Source organism: Candida metapsilosis (genome assembly GCF_017655625.1).
Source record: "Candida metapsilosis strain BP57 chromosome Unknown scaffold2, whole genome shotgun sequence".
In the NCBI taxonomy this organism is placed as follows: domain Eukaryota; kingdom Fungi; phylum Ascomycota; class Pichiomycetes; order Serinales; family Debaryomycetaceae; genus Lodderomyces; species Lodderomyces metapsilosis.
Genome location: NW_027138160.1, coordinates 2,598,422 through 2,620,074, shown reverse-complemented (window position 1 = coordinate 2,620,074; position 21,653 = coordinate 2,598,422). Strand labels below are relative to the sequence as shown.

The 21,653-nt window shown below is 38.8% G+C and overlaps 16 protein-coding genes across 16 annotated transcripts; 8 read left to right on the top strand and 8 right to left on the bottom strand. All coding sequences in view use genetic code 12, as the record gives it.

Moving 5' to 3' along the window:
• Window positions 1-177: 177 nt before the first annotated feature.
• On the bottom strand, window positions 178-462 carry DAD1 (Dad1p; the record flags this gene model as incomplete). Its single annotated transcript, XM_067691519.1, has 1 exon — window positions 178-462. One exon carries the CDS (start codon window positions 460-462, stop codon window positions 178-180), a length of 285 nt encoding a protein of 94 aa, XP_067549876.1.
• Window positions 463-631: 169 nt separating this feature from the next.
• On the top strand, window positions 632-2,536 carry I9W82_002640 (uncharacterized protein; the record flags this gene model as incomplete). The annotated part of the gene is made up of 1 exon (XM_067691518.1): window positions 632-2,536. The coding sequence occupies one exon, from the start codon at window positions 632-634 to the stop codon at window positions 2,534-2,536; it is 1,905 nt and encodes a 634-aa protein (XP_067549875.1).
• A 26-nt stretch (window positions 2,537-2,562) lies between these two features.
• On the bottom strand, window positions 2,563-3,537 carry DIM1 (putative dimethyladenosine transferase; the record flags this gene model as incomplete). The annotated part of the gene is made up of 1 exon (XM_067691516.1): window positions 2,563-3,537. One exon carries the CDS (start codon window positions 3,535-3,537, stop codon window positions 2,563-2,565), a length of 975 nt encoding a protein of 324 aa, XP_067549874.1.
• A 430-nt stretch (window positions 3,538-3,967) lies between these two features.
• On the top strand, window positions 3,968-6,031 carry KAR9 (Kar9p; the record flags this gene model as incomplete). Its single annotated transcript, XM_067691515.1, has 1 exon — window positions 3,968-6,031. The coding sequence occupies one exon, from the start codon at window positions 3,968-3,970 to the stop codon at window positions 6,029-6,031; it is 2,064 nt and encodes a 687-aa protein (XP_067549873.1).
• Window positions 6,032-6,042: 11 nt separating this feature from the next.
• Window positions 6,043-6,495, bottom strand: I9W82_002637 (uncharacterized protein; the record flags this gene model as incomplete). Its single annotated transcript, XM_067691514.1, has 1 exon — window positions 6,043-6,495. One exon carries the CDS (start codon window positions 6,493-6,495, stop codon window positions 6,043-6,045), a length of 453 nt encoding a protein of 150 aa, XP_067549872.1.
• Window positions 6,496-6,618: 123 nt separating this feature from the next.
• On the top strand, window positions 6,619-8,220 carry AGM1 (phosphoacetylglucosamine mutase; the record flags this gene model as incomplete). Its single annotated transcript, XM_067691513.1, has 1 exon — window positions 6,619-8,220. The coding sequence occupies one exon, from the start codon at window positions 6,619-6,621 to the stop codon at window positions 8,218-8,220; it is 1,602 nt and encodes a 533-aa protein (XP_067549871.1).
• Window positions 8,221-8,280: 60 nt separating this feature from the next.
• On the bottom strand, window positions 8,281-8,988 carry I9W82_002635 (uncharacterized protein; the record flags this gene model as incomplete). The annotated part of the gene is made up of 1 exon (XM_067691512.1): window positions 8,281-8,988. One exon carries the CDS (start codon window positions 8,986-8,988, stop codon window positions 8,281-8,283), a length of 708 nt encoding a protein of 235 aa, XP_067549870.1.
• Window positions 8,989-9,619: 631 nt separating this feature from the next.
• I9W82_002634 (uncharacterized protein) lies at window positions 9,620-10,627 on the top strand (the record flags this gene model as incomplete). Its single annotated transcript, XM_067691511.1, has 1 exon — window positions 9,620-10,627. The coding sequence occupies one exon, from the start codon at window positions 9,620-9,622 to the stop codon at window positions 10,625-10,627; it is 1,008 nt and encodes a 335-aa protein (XP_067549869.1).
• A 98-nt stretch (window positions 10,628-10,725) lies between these two features.
• I9W82_002633 (uncharacterized protein) lies at window positions 10,726-11,298 on the top strand (the record flags this gene model as incomplete). Its single annotated transcript, XM_067691510.1, has 1 exon — window positions 10,726-11,298. The coding sequence occupies one exon, from the start codon at window positions 10,726-10,728 to the stop codon at window positions 11,296-11,298; it is 573 nt and encodes a 190-aa protein (XP_067549868.1).
• A 26-nt stretch (window positions 11,299-11,324) lies between these two features.
• I9W82_002632 (ribosome biosynthesis protein) lies at window positions 11,325-12,854 on the bottom strand (the record flags this gene model as incomplete). The annotated part of the gene is made up of 1 exon (XM_067691509.1): window positions 11,325-12,854. The coding sequence occupies one exon, from the start codon at window positions 12,852-12,854 to the stop codon at window positions 11,325-11,327; it is 1,530 nt and encodes a 509-aa protein (XP_067549867.1).
• A 174-nt stretch (window positions 12,855-13,028) lies between these two features.
• On the top strand, window positions 13,029-15,629 carry I9W82_002631 (U4/U6-U5 snRNP complex subunit; the record flags this gene model as incomplete). Its single annotated transcript, XM_067691508.1, has 1 exon — window positions 13,029-15,629. One exon carries the CDS (start codon window positions 13,029-13,031, stop codon window positions 15,627-15,629), a length of 2,601 nt encoding a protein of 866 aa, XP_067549866.1.
• Window positions 15,630-15,642: 13 nt separating this feature from the next.
• On the bottom strand, window positions 15,643-17,667 carry I9W82_002630 (coiled-coil domain-containing protein; the record flags this gene model as incomplete). Its single annotated transcript, XM_067691507.1, has 1 exon — window positions 15,643-17,667. One exon carries the CDS (start codon window positions 17,665-17,667, stop codon window positions 15,643-15,645), a length of 2,025 nt encoding a protein of 674 aa, XP_067549865.1.
• Window positions 17,668-17,868: 201 nt separating this feature from the next.
• Window positions 17,869-18,337, top strand: I9W82_002629 (E2 ubiquitin-conjugating protein; the record flags this gene model as incomplete). The annotated part of the gene is made up of 2 exons (XM_067691505.1): window positions 17,869-17,879; window positions 17,941-18,337. 2 exons carry the CDS (start codon window positions 17,869-17,871, stop codon window positions 18,335-18,337), a joined length of 408 nt encoding a protein of 135 aa, XP_067549864.1.
• A 153-nt stretch (window positions 18,338-18,490) lies between these two features.
• Window positions 18,491-18,880, bottom strand: I9W82_002628 (uncharacterized protein; the record flags this gene model as incomplete). The annotated part of the gene is made up of 1 exon (XM_067691504.1): window positions 18,491-18,880. The coding sequence occupies one exon, from the start codon at window positions 18,878-18,880 to the stop codon at window positions 18,491-18,493; it is 390 nt and encodes a 129-aa protein (XP_067549863.1).
• A 105-nt stretch (window positions 18,881-18,985) lies between these two features.
• On the bottom strand, window positions 18,986-20,659 carry GUP1 (O-acyltransferase; the record flags this gene model as incomplete). The annotated part of the gene is made up of 1 exon (XM_067691503.1): window positions 18,986-20,659. One exon carries the CDS (start codon window positions 20,657-20,659, stop codon window positions 18,986-18,988), a length of 1,674 nt encoding a protein of 557 aa, XP_067549862.1.
• Window positions 20,660-20,766: 107 nt separating this feature from the next.
• MCU1 (Mcu1p) lies at window positions 20,767-21,495 on the top strand (the record flags this gene model as incomplete). Its single annotated transcript, XM_067691502.1, has 1 exon — window positions 20,767-21,495. The coding sequence occupies one exon, from the start codon at window positions 20,767-20,769 to the stop codon at window positions 21,493-21,495; it is 729 nt and encodes a 242-aa protein (XP_067549861.1).
• Between the last annotated feature and the right edge of the window lie 158 nt (window positions 21,496-21,653).

Sequence of the window (21,653 nt, the reverse complement as noted above, 5' to 3'; positions counted from 1 at the left end):
TTATAGTGTTTCAAAAGTAGTGTTGTTTTTGTAATAAAGTGATTGTGAAGCATTGCTCTGGCGCTGCTGTGTAGAGGATAACTACTCTTCGTTAAGCGTTTCCACTAGAGAAGTGATATGCTATGTTCTACATTGTTAATCAGAAAGGTTATTCAATTTACTACGTAAATAAGTTGTCTACTCAGAACCAGCCTGTACCCGCCTCTCTTCTTCTTGTGCCACTTCACCATCCTGATTGGTATTATCCACTGTACTAGTTTCCTCTTTCAACTTGTTCATACCATCGTAAAAAGTACGCCATAACCTACCAACATCATCAAACTCTTTACCAATTTGTATACTTTCACTCAATGATCGATTTAGGGTTTCCAAGTTTGTGTAGACCTCGGATAGGTTGTTTGAAATTTCTTGAATTAGTATATCCCTTTGTTTGTTGAAATAGTCGTTGGTTGTATTGGACATAGCTGGTGATGGTAGTTGTTGTATCTTTGTTGATAGTTTATTCGGGGTCTAAGTCGCGTTTTGGTGATACTTCTGACAAAACTTTTTTGAATTTGGAGATTTTTCTTTTTTTTTTTCACTTTTCATCTTTGCAACCACCTTCATCAGAACAGTTCAATTGTGTGAGGGAATGGCAAAGAAAGACAAGAAGTCCAAGGAAGCCAAAAAGGCTCGAGCTGCAGAAAAGCAAAAGAAAAACTTATCAAAAGCAGAAATCAAGAATAAGAAATTGGCCAAGAAGCAAGGCGATGAAGAAGAGGAGGATGAGGACATTGATACCATTTTAGCCAATTACGCTAAAGAGCAAGAAGAGTTTACGGAAGTTAAAGTTGAAATATGCAAGCACCATCCACATAGGCGCTTGAATCCAACAATGGTTGCTTCTCCATTGCATAATAAACGAGAAATTATCCTCTTTGGTGGTGAATCGAGCGATGGGAAAATATCCCATTTTCATAATGATTTATTCACATATTCGGTTGATAATGATACTTGGAGGAAATATACATCTAAGAATGCTCCTTTGCCTAGATCCTCTCATGCCATGTGTGCACATCCATCAGGGATCATTCTAATGTTTGGTGGGGAGTTTTCATCGCCTAAGCAATCAACATTTTATCATTATGGAGACACTTGGATATTGGATGCTGATACCAAAGAGTGGCAAAAAGTTGATACGAAAAAGGGACCATCAGCTAGGTCTGGTCATCGATTGGCCGTATGGAAAAATTTCATTATTCTTCATGGTGGGTTCCGTGACTTGGGTACCATGAGTACGTATCTTAATGATGTTTGGGTATTTGATGTAACTGAATTCAAATGGCAACAAGTTGAGTTCCCGCCAAACCATCCAATTCCGGACGCTAGATCTGGTCATTCACTCATTCCTTGTGCCGATGGTGCTGTGATATATGGTGGATATACTAAAGTCAAGGCAGGAAAGGGGTTACAAAAGGGTAAAGTGTTGAGTGATTGTTGGATTTTGAAAATGAAGAGTGATCCAAAGGGGATCAGGTTTGAGAGAAGGAAGAAACAAGGTGTATTACCACTGCCTCGTGTTGGATGTTCATTGGTGTATCATAAGAATAGAGGTATTTTGTTTGGTGGAGTTTACGATTATGATGAGAGTGAAGAACAATTGGAATCAGAGTTTTTCAATCAGTTATACAGTTATCAAATTGATAGCAATAGATGGTACAATTTGAGTTTGAGACCACAGAGGAAGAAGAAGGAGGCGATAAAGGAGAAATCGAGAGATGAGGATTTGGAAGATATTTTGAATTCCATCTTGGCTAAATCCAACTTGAATGATGACGACGAGGAGAAGGATGGGGAAGCAGAAGAGAATAGAGTGAAAGATGCGGAAGAGAGGGAGGAAGAAGAACAGGAGAAGGATGTGGTGGAGTACCCCATAATGAACCAATTACCACATCCTCGTTTCAATGCTACTACGTGTGTTGTTGACGATGTGTTCTATATATTTGGAGGTATGTTTGAACGTGGTGAACAAGAATTCAGTTTGGATTCATTTTATGCTATTGATTTGGGTAAATTGGATGGAGTTAAAGTATTCTGGGAAGATCTATCTGACTTGGAGAAGGCTGTAGAGGAGTCTGATGATGAAGATGAAGATGACGACTTTGAATATGAGGACGAGAGCATAGAAGAAGCAAACGGTGAAGAGGAAGAGGAAGGTCATGTTGAAGAAGTTGAGGAGGAGGAAGAGGAATCTTCTTCAGAAGAGGAGGGGGAAGAGGAATTTCCTGATCCAAGACCATGGTTACCTCACCCCAAACCATTTGAGTCATTACGTGCATTTTATGTTAGATCAGGAGCTGCATTTTTAGAATGGTCTATATCTAGTCATCGAGAAGCACGTGGAAAGTATTTGAAAAAGATTGCTTTTGAGTTGTGTGAAGATAGGTATTGGGAAAGAAGACAAGCGGTTTCTGTTGCTGAGGATAATTTGGAAGAGATGGGTGGTGTTGGAGAAGTTGTTGAAAAGGATACTTCAAAAACAACAAAGAGGAGGTAAAGATCTAGACATTAGTTGTATATATATTAAGCAAAGTGAATTCCTACTTGATGGAATGCGTATAATAATTTCAAGAAATCAGTTTGATCCAACTTACCAGCTCTTTTATCCGAAAATCCAGTTTCTGTCAATACTTTCGTGATTTTCTCCTTTATCAATGGTTTCAAATCGGCTTTATTGTCAACAACCATTGCATCTTCATTGTTTTCTTGAGTGGCTAACCATGTTTTGTAATTCTTTTCCAATATATCAACCACATTCTGTGACTTGAATCCAGCAGCAATAGTTTTATTTTTCCTAACAAACACAATCCTCAACAATCCATCCCATTCATTGAAATCTATATTCGGTCTCGGCGTTTTAACCTCTATTCTCACGACACTCGATTCAACTTGGGGTGGTGGTCGAAAGTTATTTTTACCCACTTTCATAATATGAGTTACATTAGCCCACATTTGCACATTGGCAGACAATCGACAATATAGTTCATCGCCGGGTCTAGCAACTAATCTCATTGCAAATTCACGTTGAAACATAAGAATCGATACACGAGGAGGACGTGGTTGGTTGAGTAATTTGAAAACTAATGGCGATGATATCTGATATGGTGTGTTGGATATACAAACGTCAAAATAAGGTAGATCAGTCTTCATGAAATCACCCAACAAGATCTCCAACTTCTTTTCTTGCGGAGTACCATGGACTCTTTTCGTCAATTCCGCACCCATTCTTGGATCCATTTCGACAGCGATAACTTTACGTGCTTGTTCTAGTATACGAACAGTCAAGTTACCAGTACCGGGACCTACTTCCAATACAATGTCACTGGGTTTGATTTGTGCTTTATCGACAATACCTTGAGCAATGAGGGGGTTCTTGAGAATATGTTGACCTAAATTGGTATTAAATTTGAATACACTATTGAGGTGTTTGTCAGCTGCAACTGTGTTACTGGTGGGGTCATGCTTTGTTGTGAATTTCTTATTTGGAGCCTTGCCCATGGTTGTAATCTGATTGTCAATATGATCCTTGTATTTCCTATCTCATCTCGAAAGAAAAAAAAAATTAATAGGTTTGGCTAGTTTTAGGTTTTTGTGTGTCGTGTAATTATAAGTGTCGGAAAATATAAATTGGTGACATCGTACGTTTCGGAATTATTTTGATATTCTTTCTTAAACCATAACAAAACCACGTCTTTTGTATTAAAAAAGTCTATTATTACATATTATTCTTTAATACAATTGTGTTACAAACAAAACAAAAATTTATTTTTAGGAGATTACAAACTAATAGACAGAGAGGGAAAGAGCTATTGCATACCGATAGACTGTTTGTTTACTAGTTTTCCATATCAATTACCCATTTTACATAAATCACACTCAAGCAAATTTTTTTTTATTATTCCCTACTTTTCCGTACAACAATGCTAATATGGTTTCCAACGTAACCAGGAGTCCACAGGTCACACTATCTCATTTACTATCATCAATACCGGTATTTTCTTTTGTTGAAGAGCTTGTCAATATTCCACAACCAAATGGGTCCAAGTCCGTATCACTTCTGCAGCACCACTTATTTAAGATTAATAAAATTTTGGATGACATTGACTTATACCTAAACGACTTGATTATTCTATTCAACAATATCAAAGAGGTTTCAAAACATGCTTCAAATATTCTAGACTGGTTCTTTGAAGGTAAAAGTGAATTACAGACCTTGTTGCAAGATTTGGATAGTATTGATTCGATAATATCACTACTACTACTATCCATAGAGTCAGCAGATTCCGATTCTTCAATCACGGTTAGTAAAGGGTTAATTAGAAAGTTTGAAGATGTTAGTGACGTCTTGTTGGATGTTAAAAAGTCCCTGCTTATTTCGAAGAAGAATTTGGATATTTCTATAAACTATCATGACTTGATGGAATCGGTTATCAAATCATTAACCACTGAGATTGAACTATGCACGAAACAGGTTATAAAAATGAGCGACTTTAAGCTATCAAGTCCGAAACGAGTTTTGTCGCATTTCAATTTAAATGATATTGTTTCCAAGATGAAGATTAATGAACTTAGTAGGACATCAGTGTCAGCAAAGTCAATCAAACTCCCAACATTTAGCGATCTAGATGAAGAGATTTATGAAAGGTTTATCGCCGTGGAACAAAAAATCCGCCCATTGCGCATATCACTTGATATTGTTCCAGCCAAGATTGAGGAGTTCACTTCTCTTTGCCAGCAGAATCTGTTCAAAGTCTCAAGAGAACAAGTGCTTTTGAATTATGAGGTGATGCTAGATAAGTGGAAGTATTTAAATGCGCAGTTCAAAACCTTCAAACTGGAGAATATTGATAGTAAATGGAATGACATATTCAACTATTTGATTCAAGAAATTGAACAAGAATGCGACGACTTGATTGACGTTTTGGCATTTTCTGACACCACCAGTACAGATGGAAATTCTACAATCAGTGATGATATAGGAGCAAGATATAAAGTATGCTCCAATTCCATTAATTTGATTGAAAGTGCAATCTTGGAGGGAATAACCACAGACAAGGAAATCCCTCGTGCGTACAACAAGAAATTACACCCCAAGTGGTTGGAAGTTAATGATTTGATAGTTCGAGCCAAAGCTGATCTGGGTGCACATGATATGAAATCTCAATCAAGAAGAGAATCACCAACAAAAAGTCGAGGGTTACGTCAATTTCGTACCATTTCAAGAAACTCAGTTCAGGAAGCATTTGACAGACCAATGAGTAATGGAATAGGTATTGACTTTAATGTCGATGTTGAATCTGTTACCATGCCATTAAGTGTATCCAAAAAGGATAGAGTAAAAGAAATGGCGAATGACGAGAAACTGAAAGGAAAGAATTTGAAAAGCACCCTTATTGAAGTATTTGAAGGTATGAATATTGAAGATAGAGATGACGAAGAGGAAACATTGGTTAAAACTCCCTTGCACAAGGGGCCACCGGAATTGAAAACTCATTTGACGCAAAAAGTTTCCTTTAATTTTGACAGTTATACAAACAATATTCTAAACTCAAGCTCTCGTCCGCCATCGAAATTGCCACGCATTGTTCCAAACTATATACAATTGGGTTACCCCAAATTTGCCAAAAAGGGAGGTCTCACAAAGATTCCTGAAATTGACGTTAGCCATCCTATTTTCCAGTCTCCATATAGAGGAGGAAATCGATCTCAAAATGACCCATTACCTGCTAACATTGACATTTCACCTCCAACTACATTCAGAGACCAAGCGGACCCGTTTTATGTCACAAGATCACGAGCGAGTTCTAACGCAACTGTAATTGGGAGGCCAAATTCGCTACTACATGAAACCACGATTCCAAATTTGACTTATTCCCGGAGATTGAGTTATAATTGTACTTCACCAGAGCGACCATTATCGGCATTGGGATCACGGTTTGATGATGAAAATTTGTTTAAATCGCTTCATGAGAATCGACCAATTTGGAAATAAAAAAACATTTTTCACTTTTCTTTTGCATCTTTATCAACCTTCATTGTTTTGCTTGTAAATCCATCCAAGAAGAAATCTCTACCAAATAGTTTGTACATAACAGATTCTTTTTCCACTTTGTACTTTTCCGCCTCATCAAAGTCTCTATTGACACCGTTGGGTAGTTTCTCTCCTTGTTGTATTTTCTTTGTTGATTGTCCTTCGAGTCTTTGGTACATTTCAAAACTAGTGATAAAGATAATTGGGACTGATAAGAGGACAAGGAATATCCCCTTGTATCGTTGTTTCAACTGTGGTGGTGCTTTCTCCCAATTTGGTCTTCCTGTGAGTACTAGTTCTTGAACGAAAGGAGACTCCTTTGGTTTTGGAGCTTTAGGTTTGACACCCGGTGATTGAACTCTAACTGTTGAACCGCCTTGTTTATGAAATGCAGGTGGTTTTGTCGATTTGAATCTTCTAAACATGATGTGATCTTGACAAAATATGGGTGTACAAAGCTTGACTCGTGTCAGAAAAAAATTTCAATTTCAACTTTTCTGTTGATCCGAAATCTACCTTCAACATTCAGATCTTCATTGCAATTGCTAATGTCACTTGAAAAGTTAATAAACGAACACGCAACCAAGCATACTAAACCTGAAGGAATCACTTTCTCCTATGGAACTGCTGGATTCCGTATGAATGCCAAGTACTTGGACTATGTCAACTATACCGTGGGTATACTCGCTTCATTGAGATCAAAGAGTCTTGGAGGTAAAACTGTTGGTGTTATGATTACTGCATCTCATAATCCACCTCAAGATAACGGAGTCAAAGTGGTTGATCCATTGGGTAGCATGTTGGAAAGCAAGTGGGAAACTTATGCTTGCCAATTGGCTAATACATCTGCGAATGAGTTGGCCAATGCCGTTGAAAAGTTGTCAAAAGAGTTGAATATAGATTTGACCAGTGAAAGTAGTATTGTTATTGCCAGAGATTCAAGGGAAAGTAGTCCGGCACTTAATCAAGCTACGATTGATGGGTTCAACAGTGTTCCAAATACGAAATTTAAAGACTTTGGATTGTTGACTACACCGGAATTGCATTACATTACAAGAACATTCAACGATCCTGAATTTGGTGAGAGCTCCGAAGAAGGATATTATAAAAAATTGGCAAACTCGTTCAAAGAAATTTTCAATCTTTCAAAGAAAAGTAAGAAAGTTGATATTACAATTGATGCAGCAAATGGAGTGGGTGCTCCCAAAATCGACGCTTTATTGACCAAATATCTTGCTGATGATATCAGTTTCAATGTCGTTAATGGAGGTTATGAAAAGCCAGAATTGTTGAACTATGATTGTGGTGCTGATTTCGTCAAAACGAATCAAAAACTACCTAAAAATGTTGAACCTGTTTCAAACAAGCTCTATGCTTCTTTTGATGGTGATGCTGATAGATTAATCTGTTATTACAAGGATTCAAATGATGCATTTGTTCTTCTTGATGGTGACAAAATCTCAACCTTGATTGCTTTATTCTTGCAACAAATTTTTAAAAATATTGATACAACTGCATTGAAACTTGATATTGGTGTTGTTCAAACTGCTTATGCTAATGGATCCTCGACCAAGTTTGTTGAAGATGTATTGAAGTTGCCTGTTCGTTGTACTCCAACTGGTGTTAAACACTTGCACCATGAGGCAGAGAAATTTGATATTGGTGTTTACTTTGAAGCAAATGGTCATGGTACTGTTGTGTTTAAAAAGGAAGCCGAGCGTGAAATATCCAACTATAAGGCAACTTCACCAGAAGAGGAAGCTGCCGTCAAAGTATTACAAAACTTTAGTCAATTGATTAACCAAGCCGTTGGTGATGCCATTTCTGATCTTTTGGTGGTCTTGGCTATCTTGCATTATCTTGACTTGACTCCAGAACAATGGAACAAAGAATACACTGATTTACCAAACAAGTTAATCAAAGTGGTTGTTCCAGATAGAACAATCTTCAAAACTACAAATGCCGAGAGAACATTAGTTGAGCCAAAAGGGTTACAAGATAAAATTGATGACTTGGTTGCAAAGTACCCCCAAGGACGGTCATTTGTTAGAGCTTCTGGTACTGAAGATGCTGTGCGTGTTTATGCTGAAGCAGAAACAAGACAAGATGTGGAGGCATTATCAGATGCTGTTGCCAATTTATTAAAATAAACAAAGAGACTATTAGATCGTTAAAAAATAAAAGAATGCAAAAAGTTTGTTAATGCTACGCTAATTCCCTCGGTAATGAGTCCTTTTGTAATCGCCTGGTGTTAACATTTTGGAACCTAGCGACCACACACCACGTCTAAGAAACTTTGCTCTTTTCTCTAGTCGCCTATACCAATCTTCATTATCGCCAAACTCAGCCCCAACTTTACCCTCGTAAACAATGGCCATACCCTGTTTCAACATCGCCGCCGAAACGTCCTTTTTACCAGTCCATTTCCAAACTTGACATTTACCTACAATTCTCTTGTATTGATCCACCAGGTACGGCGTCACCACCACATATCGTCCCAAAATATAGGACTTTAACCACTGCAACGCGTCTTCACTATATGGTTGTGCTGGCTTTCCGAAGTGCGCTCGCTCGGGAGCATCTATCCCGCATAATCGAATCATTAGTGTCTCATTTTTGAGAATCTTGTTATTCTTGGGCACGCTTTTAAGCCAGCCCCAACCTGCGAGCATCCCACCTGGCGTATGGAAAAATCGGAAATTGTCCCCATCACCTACTCGCGTAACGTAGCCGTATAGTTTATGATTATACTCGAGTCGTTCTGGAGTAAGATCAAGTATTGTTCGTACTGGTTTTAGATATCGCCTGTAGAATCTGTATGAAAGGTATGCAGTGGCTGTAATGCCTAGTGATAGGGCAATTACTTTTGGGTGAAATATTCCAACATCTGCATCTTGTGATGATGGGATTGGTGCCATTGAGAAAAGTTGAAAAAGCGGGGTTTTCTTGGGGGAATGTTGCTTTTACAACCGGGTCGCAGAAATTTTCACGGCTCGATTTGTTTACCTTTTTTTTTTTCTGCTTCAGCACAAGAATTGCAGCCGAGGCAATTGCAATGTAAACGATGCAACATTACTGTCTTGGAGGCTTTGCTATATAGGATATAAGCGGAAGCGAAGTAGAGATAGAAGGCGAATCAATGAATTTCTTCATTCTTGATCTATAGCTTTTCTTTGAATTTTATCTAACGTTTTGTCAAATTATAGTAAAGATTGTTGCAAATTTTTAGATAAGAGAAAATTTCAACGTCATCAGCCGGAAGATGGCGATAAGACTCTTCCATGTAAACATTCAAGCTGGATATACTCGTATTAGGAAATATTATGCCCCTATTTTCCGCCCCCTTCTCCATTACCCATTGGTGAGAGGGGTTTACACAAAATTGAAATAATTTTTTCCCTTCTTACCACTTTCGGAGTGTAAATTATATTATGATTTGATTTTCTCAAACACGCCCTAATTTTTCATTCATCCGTCAAGTACACGCTCTTTTTTTTGTCTACCCCTTTGCCTACCATAGATCATAGAGTGGCTAATTAATGAAGTGGAATGTCTTTACCTGATGGTGAATACGATTTAGACGTGTCAATCCTCCTTAATGGTAGTAAGAGTCCAAGTCTAAAGAAAAATGAATCAGTACGGCTGTCCCTGTCGAAACGAATACGACTATACCCAAGGGATGGAGACTTAGCATCCTTAGAACGGGCGTCACAACCGGTCAATAATACCACAACTGAAAAGGTATCTGGGGATATGGAGTTCTCCTTGTTATTCATTGACAGGAAGAAATTGTTGAAACTTGACTTGGTAAGAGCAACCTGTGCCAACGGGAGTAGAAATGGATCTAGGAAACCCAGTCCTACAAAGAATAGAGATGTTAAACAAGAAAGTCCGAAACGGAAATACGAGCAGGCTCTCGAAAAAGATTCCTTGTCGTCACCCCCTAAAAGAGGTTCAGGAGTTACCGCTAAGAAGGTGACAACCGGCAATACCATGAAGTGGAATCCCAAGACTGACCCTCTTCGAAAAAGTAGGGTACTATCACCAAGACCTCGACCGGCGTCGCGACCTCGAAAGTCAGGAGTTAGTGAAAGTGATCTAGAGAACTCGGACCGGAGTGGCAATTCGTCGCCTTTAAAAAGATCGTTTTCAACTGCTGTTAAAGAAATGGTCACGGCTCCAAAAGAGCAAACTAAAGAACCAGATCATCAAACGGAGGATTTGGATGATGATTTCAAGGACTTGGAAGATCAATTACAGGAATTGCTAGGCGAGGAAGATACAGTGGAGAGCAAATCAAAGAATGTGGAGACACTAAAACATGAAATCGCCCTTCCCAATGGCAATCATCATGATGAAAGCTCAGACTCTGATGCCGATGACGGTGATTACGAAAATGTCAGGTTTCAAAACATTCAGTTTGAAAACAACACCTCTCCTAAAAAGGTAAAGCGTTTTGCTGTCGCGTCAAATGCTCAGAAACCCTTAAGCTTGCGAGAATTTGTGGGTAGGGGTAAAGCAGTCAAAGATGCTGGGAGTAGTAGTGAGGAGGATTGATGCAATAGATTTAGCATGTATGTAGTTACAAATAGCATTTACAAGAACCTCTTTTGGCGCACGAAAATTCAGAACACCATTTAGTGGAGAGAGACAAAATGGATGACGAGATCGCAAACCTATCCCGAAGAGTAGCCAGGCTCCAGTTAGCATTAAGCAATTCCAAAGATGAACTGATTGCATCCCAGCTAAACAAAATAAAATCACAAGTTCGAGAATTGAATAAGAAGCATCCTGAGATTAAGAAATTGTTTTCACTAGCCGATCGTTATCCTGTTGCACCACAAGATATAGAGGAAACTGATATACCCGAATCGATCAAAGAAGAAGAGATTAATCTACATCATGATGACATTATAGATTCATACAGGAGTATGATAGAGTTGGTGAACATCGAGCCCAATTCGATTATCAACAACATTAGCACTCACATAACCAAGACACGTCTCACTGAATTATCACACATGAATGCTCTGCATAGTCAACAGATCAAAGAACTTTATAGATATTACATCATGTTGGTTGTCAAGAGTATGCTTGTATCTGAGAAGTATGTCCAGCACTCTGTCGATGTGAATGAATTTTGGCTACGGGTGGATCAACGTTTGACAAAGATGACACAGGTAATAGATAAGAGAGAGAAGGAAATGCAAGAGTTAAATAGATATTAACAAAGCTTGTACATGTATATTTTTACTTACACAGAAATTGTTTTCCAGATATTTAAACCATCGCCTCCTGTGGATACCAAACATCCAGGAATTTGTTGGTGCCACCTGACATCCTTTACGTCTTTTTGCCAATGTACAAACAACAACTGAGGTGGGATATCGTGCAACTCCTTAAGCTCTTTTCTTTGTTGCGAAATTTCTTCATCATCAGCCTCAACAGCCAAGTCCCATAAGGTGACAGTATTATCTTCTGAACTGACTGCAATGATTGACTCATCCAATGGATTGAAAGATATTGAAGTGATTGGAGACTTATGGAAAGCATAATTGGCTACAGGGGATGGGTTTGGCTGTGTAAAGTTTCTCAAATCCCATACGCTCCATGTACCATCATCGTGACCAGACGCTAGTAAATGATTGATCTTGGAGCACCATGAAATGACATTGACGTCCGAATTGGATGCTTTGACAGACAATGCAGGCTTGTGTTTCTTTGATCTCGTGTCCCATATTCTTACATAACCATCACATCCTGCTGTAGAAAACACGGTGTTTTCTCCAGTGGACCATTGTATATCCTCTATTGATGATTGAGAAGCAAAAAAAGGAGTTTTATCTGTGACCCAACTTGATGATGTTCTCGTTGTTAAGTGCACTCTTCCACTGACATCACCTGTCAACAAAGCACCAGTGTTTATTAACGGAGACCAGTCCAATCCATACCCTTCAACATTTCCATGAGCGCGAATAGTATGAATGGGTCTTTTAGATGACTTAGGAATAACAAATCCTGGAGTATCAAATGCTTTGTATTGAGAAGCCAAGTCAAAAATATACACTTCACCGCTTTCTGACATTGTAGCAGTGAGATATTCCCCAGTTTGATGAGCGTGTGGGTTGACCCGGATCCTATTCGTAGTGTGTTTCAAAGGGATAGTATCAGTGTCCAATATGGGGTCCGAGTCCATATCATCATCCTCATCCTCATCGTCATCGTCTTCATTGTCATCTTTAACCAAGGTCTTGGCCAAACTAGATGCTTTCATGGCTATTAGTTCATTATCTTTAGACTTTGCTGCTTGTGTTGCGGTTGCCAAATATACGGTAGCTGGATATGTACGTCTTTCATTTCCCAAGTTGTCAGGTAAAATATCCAAGGTTAAACAAGGCCAAGGTAAGTTGACATTATGCAACATTTCATAAACTGTTGGATCGGCTTCCAATACCTCGTCTGGACCCAAAGGTTTGGATTTATGAGGTAAATAAATTGCAGACTCCGGCTCTTGTTGTTGTTCTTGTTCTCTCTTCTCAAGTTCTTCAATTCTTTTGTTGGCAGCTTCTTCGTCCATTTCTTCATCATTGTCTTCCTGTTCGTCCAATTCAATGATTTCTTCATCGCTTTCAAAATCATCACCGTATGGATCTTCAAATTCACCAACGTCCATATCATCTACTGACGCTTCCTGGGCAGAAGTAGGAAGTGAGGATTCAGATGATTTAGGTGCACTTGAGGCATTTTGACCATTGAGGTCCTCATCAGCTGCTCTCTTTGACATAATGGGTTGATGACAGTGTAAAAGAGGTAGAAAAGGAAAAAAAAAAATTGTCAACTGTTTTTTCCAAGCGATGAGAGAGAAGCACAGATATTACACAAAAATGTCAACAAACGATTTAAAGAGAATGCCACTTGCACACCACTCGTACACTTCTTCCCCAAAGCATCCAACTTTATGAGCAACAATAAATTTGCCTTTTTAGATCAGGAGCCACCGCCGGGATATGTAGCCGGTGTTGGAAGAGGTGCTGTGGGATTTAGTACCGTTAAGCCGCAAAATAGAATTGACGACATCGATGATAATGAGGACAATACAGGTCAAGAAGTAAACGAAAGCGGATTGTTGGTATCTCGAGCCAAAAGAGATGAGGAAGATGAAGAAGCGGACCGCATTTTTGAAGAAATTGAAAACAGATTGAAATCTCGTCGAAAGCGTAATACTGTGGTTAAAGTTCCAACTGATTATGAGTTGTCCAAAAAGTCACAGTTTTCAGATTTGAAACGCGATTTGACCTCGTTGACGGAAGAAGAGTGGCTTCTGCTACCTGAAGCAGGAGATATGACGAGGAAGAACAAACGACTGCGAATTCTTGAACAACAACTGCAGAGACTTTATACAGCTCCCGACCTGATTCTTGCCAGGGGAGCTGGTGTGGGAATGACTGAATCCATGTCAAAGACAGAGAAGGAGGCCTTTTTAACTGCTCAATTGGACAACATTGCCGGGAGAAAGAATAAGGATACTGTTGATTTAGAAGAGACAGTGTTAAGCTCTAATGGAGCTGATAGGGATGCCAAATTTGCTGACTTGAAAAAGGGTCGCTTAATCCTTGCGTCTTTGCGAAAAACGGAACCATATAGACCAAGTTCTTGGATACAATCGGCAAGATTAGAGGAACAAGCAAAAAACTTTAACAAGGCAAGAGAAATAATCCTGGATGGATGCAAGACAATACCTGGTTCTGAGGAAGTTTGGCTAGAGAATGTTAGGCTAAATTTGAATGACACTGAATATGCGAAAGCAATTGTGAAAGAAGGTTTGAGATACTGCAATAGTTCTGTGAATCTATGGATGAAGGCGGTTGAGTTGGAGGTAGAAACAAAGTCAAAAAAGAGGATGATTATGAGAGCGTTGGAAGATTTTCCAAGAGAGGATCAATTGTGGAAGCTTTTGATAGAGATTGAAGAGGATGAGAATGTTGTACCTAAGTTGTTGGTAAAGGCAGTTGATCTATGCCCTACTTGTTGGGAATTTTGGATAGCATTGGTAAACATGTCAAACTATGATGATGCCAAAAAATATTTGAATAAAGCAAGAAAAACTCTTCACGGTGATGTCAAAGTCTGGATAGCTGCTTGTAAACTAGAGGAACGGGAAAATCCAGGTATTTCTGAGGTTAAGATACGAAAGATGACGGATCGGGCGGTTAACGAGAATCACAATGTTTCCAAAATCGAGTGGTTCGATATAGCTGCAAGAGCAATTGAGGAAGGATTTCTCAAAACAGGTAAAGAAGTCATTGCCAGTTATTTGAGGTCCCTGGAGTTGACTTCAGAAGAATTGCTTACTGAAGTGGAAGACCAAGCTAAGAATGATCATTTGGTGATCACGCAATCTATAGTAAGCTTTTTGGTTAATTCCAAGACTGAGATGGGCATTTTGCAAAGGCTTATGAAGGTGGTCAGAAAGCACTTAGACTCCAAATCATTGCTCCAATACTATGCAACAGCAGTTGAGAAAACCCCCAACTCTATGTCACTATACCTGATGTATGCTGAAGATGCGTGGAAAGTTGCTGGTGATCTCGCTAAGGCTCGTGAAATCCTTCACAAGGCAGATGATAAATTTGACGACGATGTGTTCAAGTTTGCCAGTATCAAACTCGAGTTTAGCACAGGGAACATCGAGGGAGCAGAACTTATTACTCAAGGAGTCATTGAAAAGGAATCCAGTAGAAACGTAAAGTACTGGTACAAATACATACACATATTACGGTGCAAGGGAGATCCGCCAAGGGAGATTTTAAAAGTATCCCAACAAGCTTTGGATCTCTTTCCAGAGTCTTGGAAGCTATACTTACAGCAGATCCAGATACTTATGGACGACATGGAGGATTTGAAATCTGCAAAGGATGTGGCCGCATTATCGGTTAAAAAGTGCCCCCAATCAGTAAAATTATGGATCACCTATTCCAATATAGAGGAAAAATTGGGTGTTCTCATCAAGGCAAGATCCATCCTCGACACAGCATCGTTAACAATCCCTAATTCTGTTGAAATTGCAGTGGCTCAAGTTGAACTCGAGAAGCGTCAGAAAAATATCAAGACGGCTATTATTCTAACAAGCAGAAACTTGAAACAGTTTCCTTCGAACGCTTATGTCTGGTATCAACACCTTTCACTAATACCAAAGATGTCACTTCGTAAGCCAGAGTTTGTCAATGCTTTACAAAAGACAAACAATTCTCCCGAAATCTTGCTTTATTTGGGCGTTTTGTTTTGGAAGGATGGGAAATTTTCCAAAGCGAAATCTTGGTTTGATAGGAGCTTGAATGCAAACCCTTTCAATGGGGATATTTGGGGATGGTTGTATGCGTTTTGGAAAAGGAATGGAAATGATGAAAATTTGTCCTTGTTTCTTAGAGATTTTGATGCTAAACTTGACAATATTTCAAAAGGAAACGTATTTAAAGAGGTTCAGAAACACCCAAGAAACTACGGGATCCCTCATAGGGATCTTTTAGAACTCGTGTCATCAAAATTATCCATGCTATAAATGGTACGCTTTTCTATGTAGGATTTGTAGCTTGATACAATTTAAGATTCAACGCACTCAACATACAAGGGAATTGATTTTTTGAAACCCACTCATTTGCCAACTCTTCACAAAGTGACTTGAATTCATAATCTCCAAACGCCTTTAGCGTCTTGTTATCAATATCAAGTATTAAATATGAGTTTTTCTCCCGTGGCACTAATTTGGAGGACAACTTCAACCTTGATGACAACTCGTCGGGGCGGATTGTGCTTGGTAAAAACTCGATTGAGTAGCCAAAGTAGCGAGAAATAGTGACTAAGATGTCTCTTGATTTTTGGGTAAAAACATCTCTCAACCTATTTATCCTTTTCGTTAATGCATCCACTTGCGCCTGTAAAGCGACTTTGTCATCTTCTTGTCTTGCAAATAGCGCCTTAGGGATGAGGTCACTATCAGAACGATTATTCACATACTTTTCAATTAAAGCTTCATTTTCGGCTCGTAGAGCATCTAGTGTTGCTCGCTTAACAAACTGGTCTTTCGATAATAAGTTATTCTTCAACTCGAGGATTTTCACAGACTCTTGCTTTTGATGGATGACTTCCAACGATTCAACCTTTTGCTTCAATTCGGCATTCAAAAGCTCCAAGTTCTTAACAGTTGATAACAATTTCACATTCTGCCTCTCCAATTCCGTTGCAGTTTGACGGAAACTTTTGTCATCTGAACGCCTTCTCTTTTCACCAATTTGCAGTAGTGCGGCACTCAGCATCTGGGTACGTTCATCTAACTTCCTTTTATACTGATCAACCAAATTCTCCAAATTTGTGATATACTGTTGCATGGTTTTATTTTGATGCTTCGACTCATCTCTCGAATTCAAGATTTCTTCTAAATCTTTCAACAGCTTTCGCAAATGCTTGATCTCGGATGTAAATAAAGTCTTTTCTCTTTCTAGTTCGGCTATTTGGTTAGACGCAGCTTCGTTCTTTGCTTGTCCCTTTTGTATCAATGGCAAGTACTCTTCTTCTATCAGCCTTGACAAATCTTCTAGTTCTTGTTTCAACTCATTGGATTCAATTGTTTTGGAGTCGTACTTTTCCTTTAATGCTAAGTTTTGTGCTTGTAGGTTCCTGAATTTATCGATAAAACCTTGCACTTTTAAAGATTTTGTCACATCTAGCTCTTCTGGGTCATAACCATCCTCATCGACGATATTTGTTTCCAACGTTCTAAAATAATCGTTGAATTTTGCTTCAATTTCCAATTTTTCAACTTCTAGTTTCTGGTACTTACACTTTAAATCTTCATACTGATCCTGCACTTTAAGTAAACTAGTATTCTTTTGTTTCAACAATTCAATAGATGTCTGCTTTTGCAAAAGTTGATCTATTTTTAACTGAAGCTGATTATTTGTTTTCTGCAAGCTGGTGTTTTTGCTCATGAGAATTTGATTATTCTTAAACACAGACTCATCATTCTTGAAAAGTATGCTGTATTGCTCTTGTTCAGAAACAAGTTGTTCGTTTGATGCTTGTAATGTTTGTATGGTTTGATCTCGTACTTTCAATTCATTGCTCAACTCATCATTGACTTTGATTTGGGTATTCCAATCAGCCGTCACTTGTTTATGTTTTCTGATCAACCTGTCATTTTTATCAACTAAGCTTCGATAGTCGGACTCCAATTTGCTATTACGGGATTTTAATTGCTTATACTTTTCATTTAATTCATTCATTCGAGCTTGTGAGGTATCATTTGAATTGTTAACTTTTGACCCCAACAGCTCATTCTCTTTATAAAGAAAGTCCGTGTTTAGCTTAAGCTCTTCTATTTCTTTGCTTTTTTCCTTTATAGTATCCTCATATTTTGATATAATCGCTGCCTTTTCTCTTGACCATAATTCCTTCTCAGTTTTGAATGATTTTATCTCGTACTCGAGTTTGGAGATGTAGAGCTTGGAATCAAGCTTCGACGTTTCTGTAGCATAATCCTTGAGCAAGCTATTCAGAAATGAAGGCGACTCAACGAAGGGCGATGATGTAGGGTCGGCCATTGGTGATGAACTTACGCTTGTGTGTGTGTTTTAATTTTGTAGATGTCTTCTTTCGATGTTGTCAGTGTCAGTGTCGCAAACTTGAATCACACGACATAATGTTTTCATGACATGTGACATTGTCAGACACTTTTCAATTAACCACAATCGAATCTGCATCTTTCAACAACTTTACATCATCTATAGAGAACCAAACTAAACATGTCTAAAATGTATGTATAAATATGATACAAGTGTGTTTCCACTCTCTACTAACATTCATTGCAGACCAAGAAACTTTAAATTATTAGAGGAATTAGAGAAAGGTGAGAAAGGTTTAGGTGCTGAATCTATTTCTTATGGATTGACAAATCAGGATGACATCACGATGACGTACTGGAATGGAACGATCATTGGCCCACCACATTCCAATCACGAGAATAGGATATACTCTTTGAAAATTGTATGTGATGAGCATTACCCCGACAAGCCCCCAAAAGTCCAATTCATTAGCAAGATTAATTTACCATGTGTGGACTCTAATGGAAATGTTGTTGTTTCTGAGTTTGATACTTTAAAGAACTGGAAAAGATCATACACTATGGAGACAGTGTTGTTGGAGTTGAGAAAGAGTATGGCTTCACCAAGTAACAAGAAATTGCCTCAGCCAGAAGAAGGATCTACATATTGAGTGAGTGAGAGTGGGAAAATGAGGTGAATGCATAGAAGCACACCTACTGGTTCATACAGTAGAGGACTAGCTACTTTTGTAGATTCGATCGTATGTATATTTAAATAGTATAGAAGATTGCTATGCGATATATAAGCCAATGACTCGAAAGATTTATCCACTAGCCTCTGCTTCCTTCTCCATCAAATCTCTAAAGTCCTTTTCCGCGGCAAGAAACTCTTGAACATAACTGTAGTACTTTGAGTCCTCCTCCAACAAATCCTGATTCGTTGACTCTTTTGTCACTTCAATATTTATCCATTTTTCAGTTCGAATCTTCTTGCCATTCTTTTGCTCAACTGTCGGTATTAGACATCTCTGGAAAAGTCTCTTGAATGGCAAACATATGAAGTGAGGCAGAGTTTTGTCAGTACCTGCCTTGAATGTACACTCATGTTGAGTTAGCGATTTTAGTTGGCATTTGTACTTGTCCAAATTTTCAAGTTGTTCTTTATACTGTAGTCTAATTTCCTCAGCTGAGTATACGGGGACAGGTGGGGCCATGTTGAGTCTAGTGATATGAAAGGATCAATATAATTTGCTTTAGAAAATTTCTACGCACCGCGGGTGATTTTTTTAGTTGCGAATAAATAAATCTGTACAGTCTTACTAACATCTGACATCAATTCCTTTTCTCCTCTCTCCTTGTCTTAGCTCAAACATCACCTGTGAAGCTACAAACAATGAAAATGACGAGGCAATAAAGAACGAAACCCCCAGCACCGATCTGAAAATTTCTCGAATCAACTGCAATGTCCCGTCCTTGCCGAGACAGAACCCAACAAGGTTTGCAATCATCATCATCCATATGTTGACCACAGCCCCTAATCCACATAAATACCTATACCACCATTCTTGATTGTACTTTTCAAACACTATACCAGCAGCGAGTTCTGGAATCAAAAATAAAACAATCAACCACCCCCACATAAGTAGTCTCAACTCAATATCATGCCAAATGGCTACAAAACTAAACACTAACAAGCTGTTCAATAGACGGTAGCTTCCGCCTCCTCCCATGGGAACGTAAATGTACCTAATGACCCACCTATTGAAAGATCTGTGCCATGCCCTCCAAAATGCTAGGGCCGAGAAGTTGTTATCCATACACCGAATCATGTTTTCTGGAGGATCAATACCATCCAATAAGCTCCAGAGTCGAAACAATCTCCACGGTATCAAAAGCTTTAACCAAATGATGTTTAAATTAAAGAGCCCCAACATAGATATTTGAAATGGCGTGTCACCATCCCATGCTTTTGTCTTTGAAACCGCAACCACATACATGAAATGCAAGATAAATTCCATCACCAACAAGCAGAAAACAAAACGAAGAAAGTAGATGAATATCCTTCTCTTATCCTTGACTGAGGCAGCTTGTTGATAATTTGATTGGTAAATGTAGTCATTGAATGTTAACACGGGCCCAGCTATAAATAATGGAGTGTACAACACATATGCAATATAGTTGAACACATTGTAGTCCTCCAATGGCAATGGAGCCATCAACCTCTCACGATCATTGAGATCTAATAAAGATGCATTTTTGCTCGTAGGTTTGCTCAAGACAGTCTCTCTCTCGATGTAGTCAAGATTATACGATACCATACGAAGTAATGTGAAATTGTAAAAGACGTCCCACCGTTCAATAATTCCCTTGAAGCTCAGATCTAAGAGGGGTATACCATATTTTTGCATTCCATACCAATCATTCAAAAACAAAGTTGAGACTCCATATATCCAGGTTGTCCAAATGGCCACCTTCCTATCCTTGATGTACTTTCCAATGGCATAGTTTATAGCCAAATGAGTAGAGAGTTTGAGCACATTCACACCATGAGCTCCAATCAAAAAAACAACACCAAAAACCAAATCGAAATGCGTCCTTTTCCGTATCGACAAAATTGGTGTTAGCACTTTTCTCAATGTTAAATGTATAATCCCGAGCAAGCATAAGAGGAGTAAATTGTCTCGAAAGAATCGATACTGCAGATCTGAATTATCAACTTTCCTTCCAAACATCCACCCATTACTCAACAACCGTTCAAAACGAGGATAGTTTGGATTGGTTTCGTTTGAAGCTTCCATTGCTGCTTTAAACATCAATGGCACAACAATAATAAATACGAGGTAGTAAAACTTGAATTCTAGTGTACCCCATTTTGAAGGTTTCGCTTCCTTTCCAATACTTTGCTGTTTCTTATCTTCTTTCTTTGAAGGGTCTAACCTTAAATCTAGAGCACTCAAAGAGAAAAACTCCTTGAGATTACTGGCAATGGACATTTTGAATTGTTTGTTGTCGGAGGAAGAAACTCCAGCGAACGAGGATAAATCTTTTGGTAAGCTTTGGGAAAAAAAATAGAGCATCACTCATTGCACAGGAAAGATCAATGCTGAGCAACCACGAAGAAGAGCCAACAAGAAGACCCAACCCAAAAGGATGGGTACCACCAAGGGCTCCTTATAATCCTTATGACCCAACAGATATTCGGCCACCTGAGGGATACCCCTCTGAATTTCAAATACCTGGCCAGCAGCCGCAAGGATTTTCATCTATTCCCAAACAACCGACTCAATATCAGAAGGTGAACGAGACGATGGAAAGATTAAACTATACCGCAAGGCCAATGTCTGATTTGTATCCGAATCAATACAAAGTGCTACGTCGTGTGGATACGAATAGGAGGCTACATTTGGGATCTCGATGGTTTGGAACATTGATTGGGGGGTCAGTGATTTTCTATTTCACATTCTTCTACAGATGGAATGAAGGGAGAGATAACGTCTTTAGCGATTTTTATCGTAGTCAGTTGTGGTTGAAAGAGAGAATATTTGGTGGATTAAATGACCAAGAGTACGATGATTTGCATTACCCCAAACTGGGATACACCGTGTTGCATAGTGTCAAGGATGCTCAATATATTCCTGATGATTTGCGGAAAACTCAAGAAGGAGAGTTTGTCCTCAATAGACCGAGTGAAAGACACCTTCTTGAAGCCGAAAGAATACAACAGGAGAAGGAAGAGAAAATGCTACGTGAGTTGGATATGCATCGCGAATACGCAAAAGAGTTGGAAGGAGATGCTAAGAAGTCTAAAAAGTGGTTTGGTATATTTTAATATAGTAGATAGCTCGTATAGTGACATTCTTGCCCTTGATTCGGCTTTATTTCCATTTCTGTGTATTTGCAGCTCGTTTTGTGTCAACATCGCGTGTTTATTTCAGCGCAACGATTAAAATTGGACCAACACACTGAAAAGTATATCTGACCACGTAA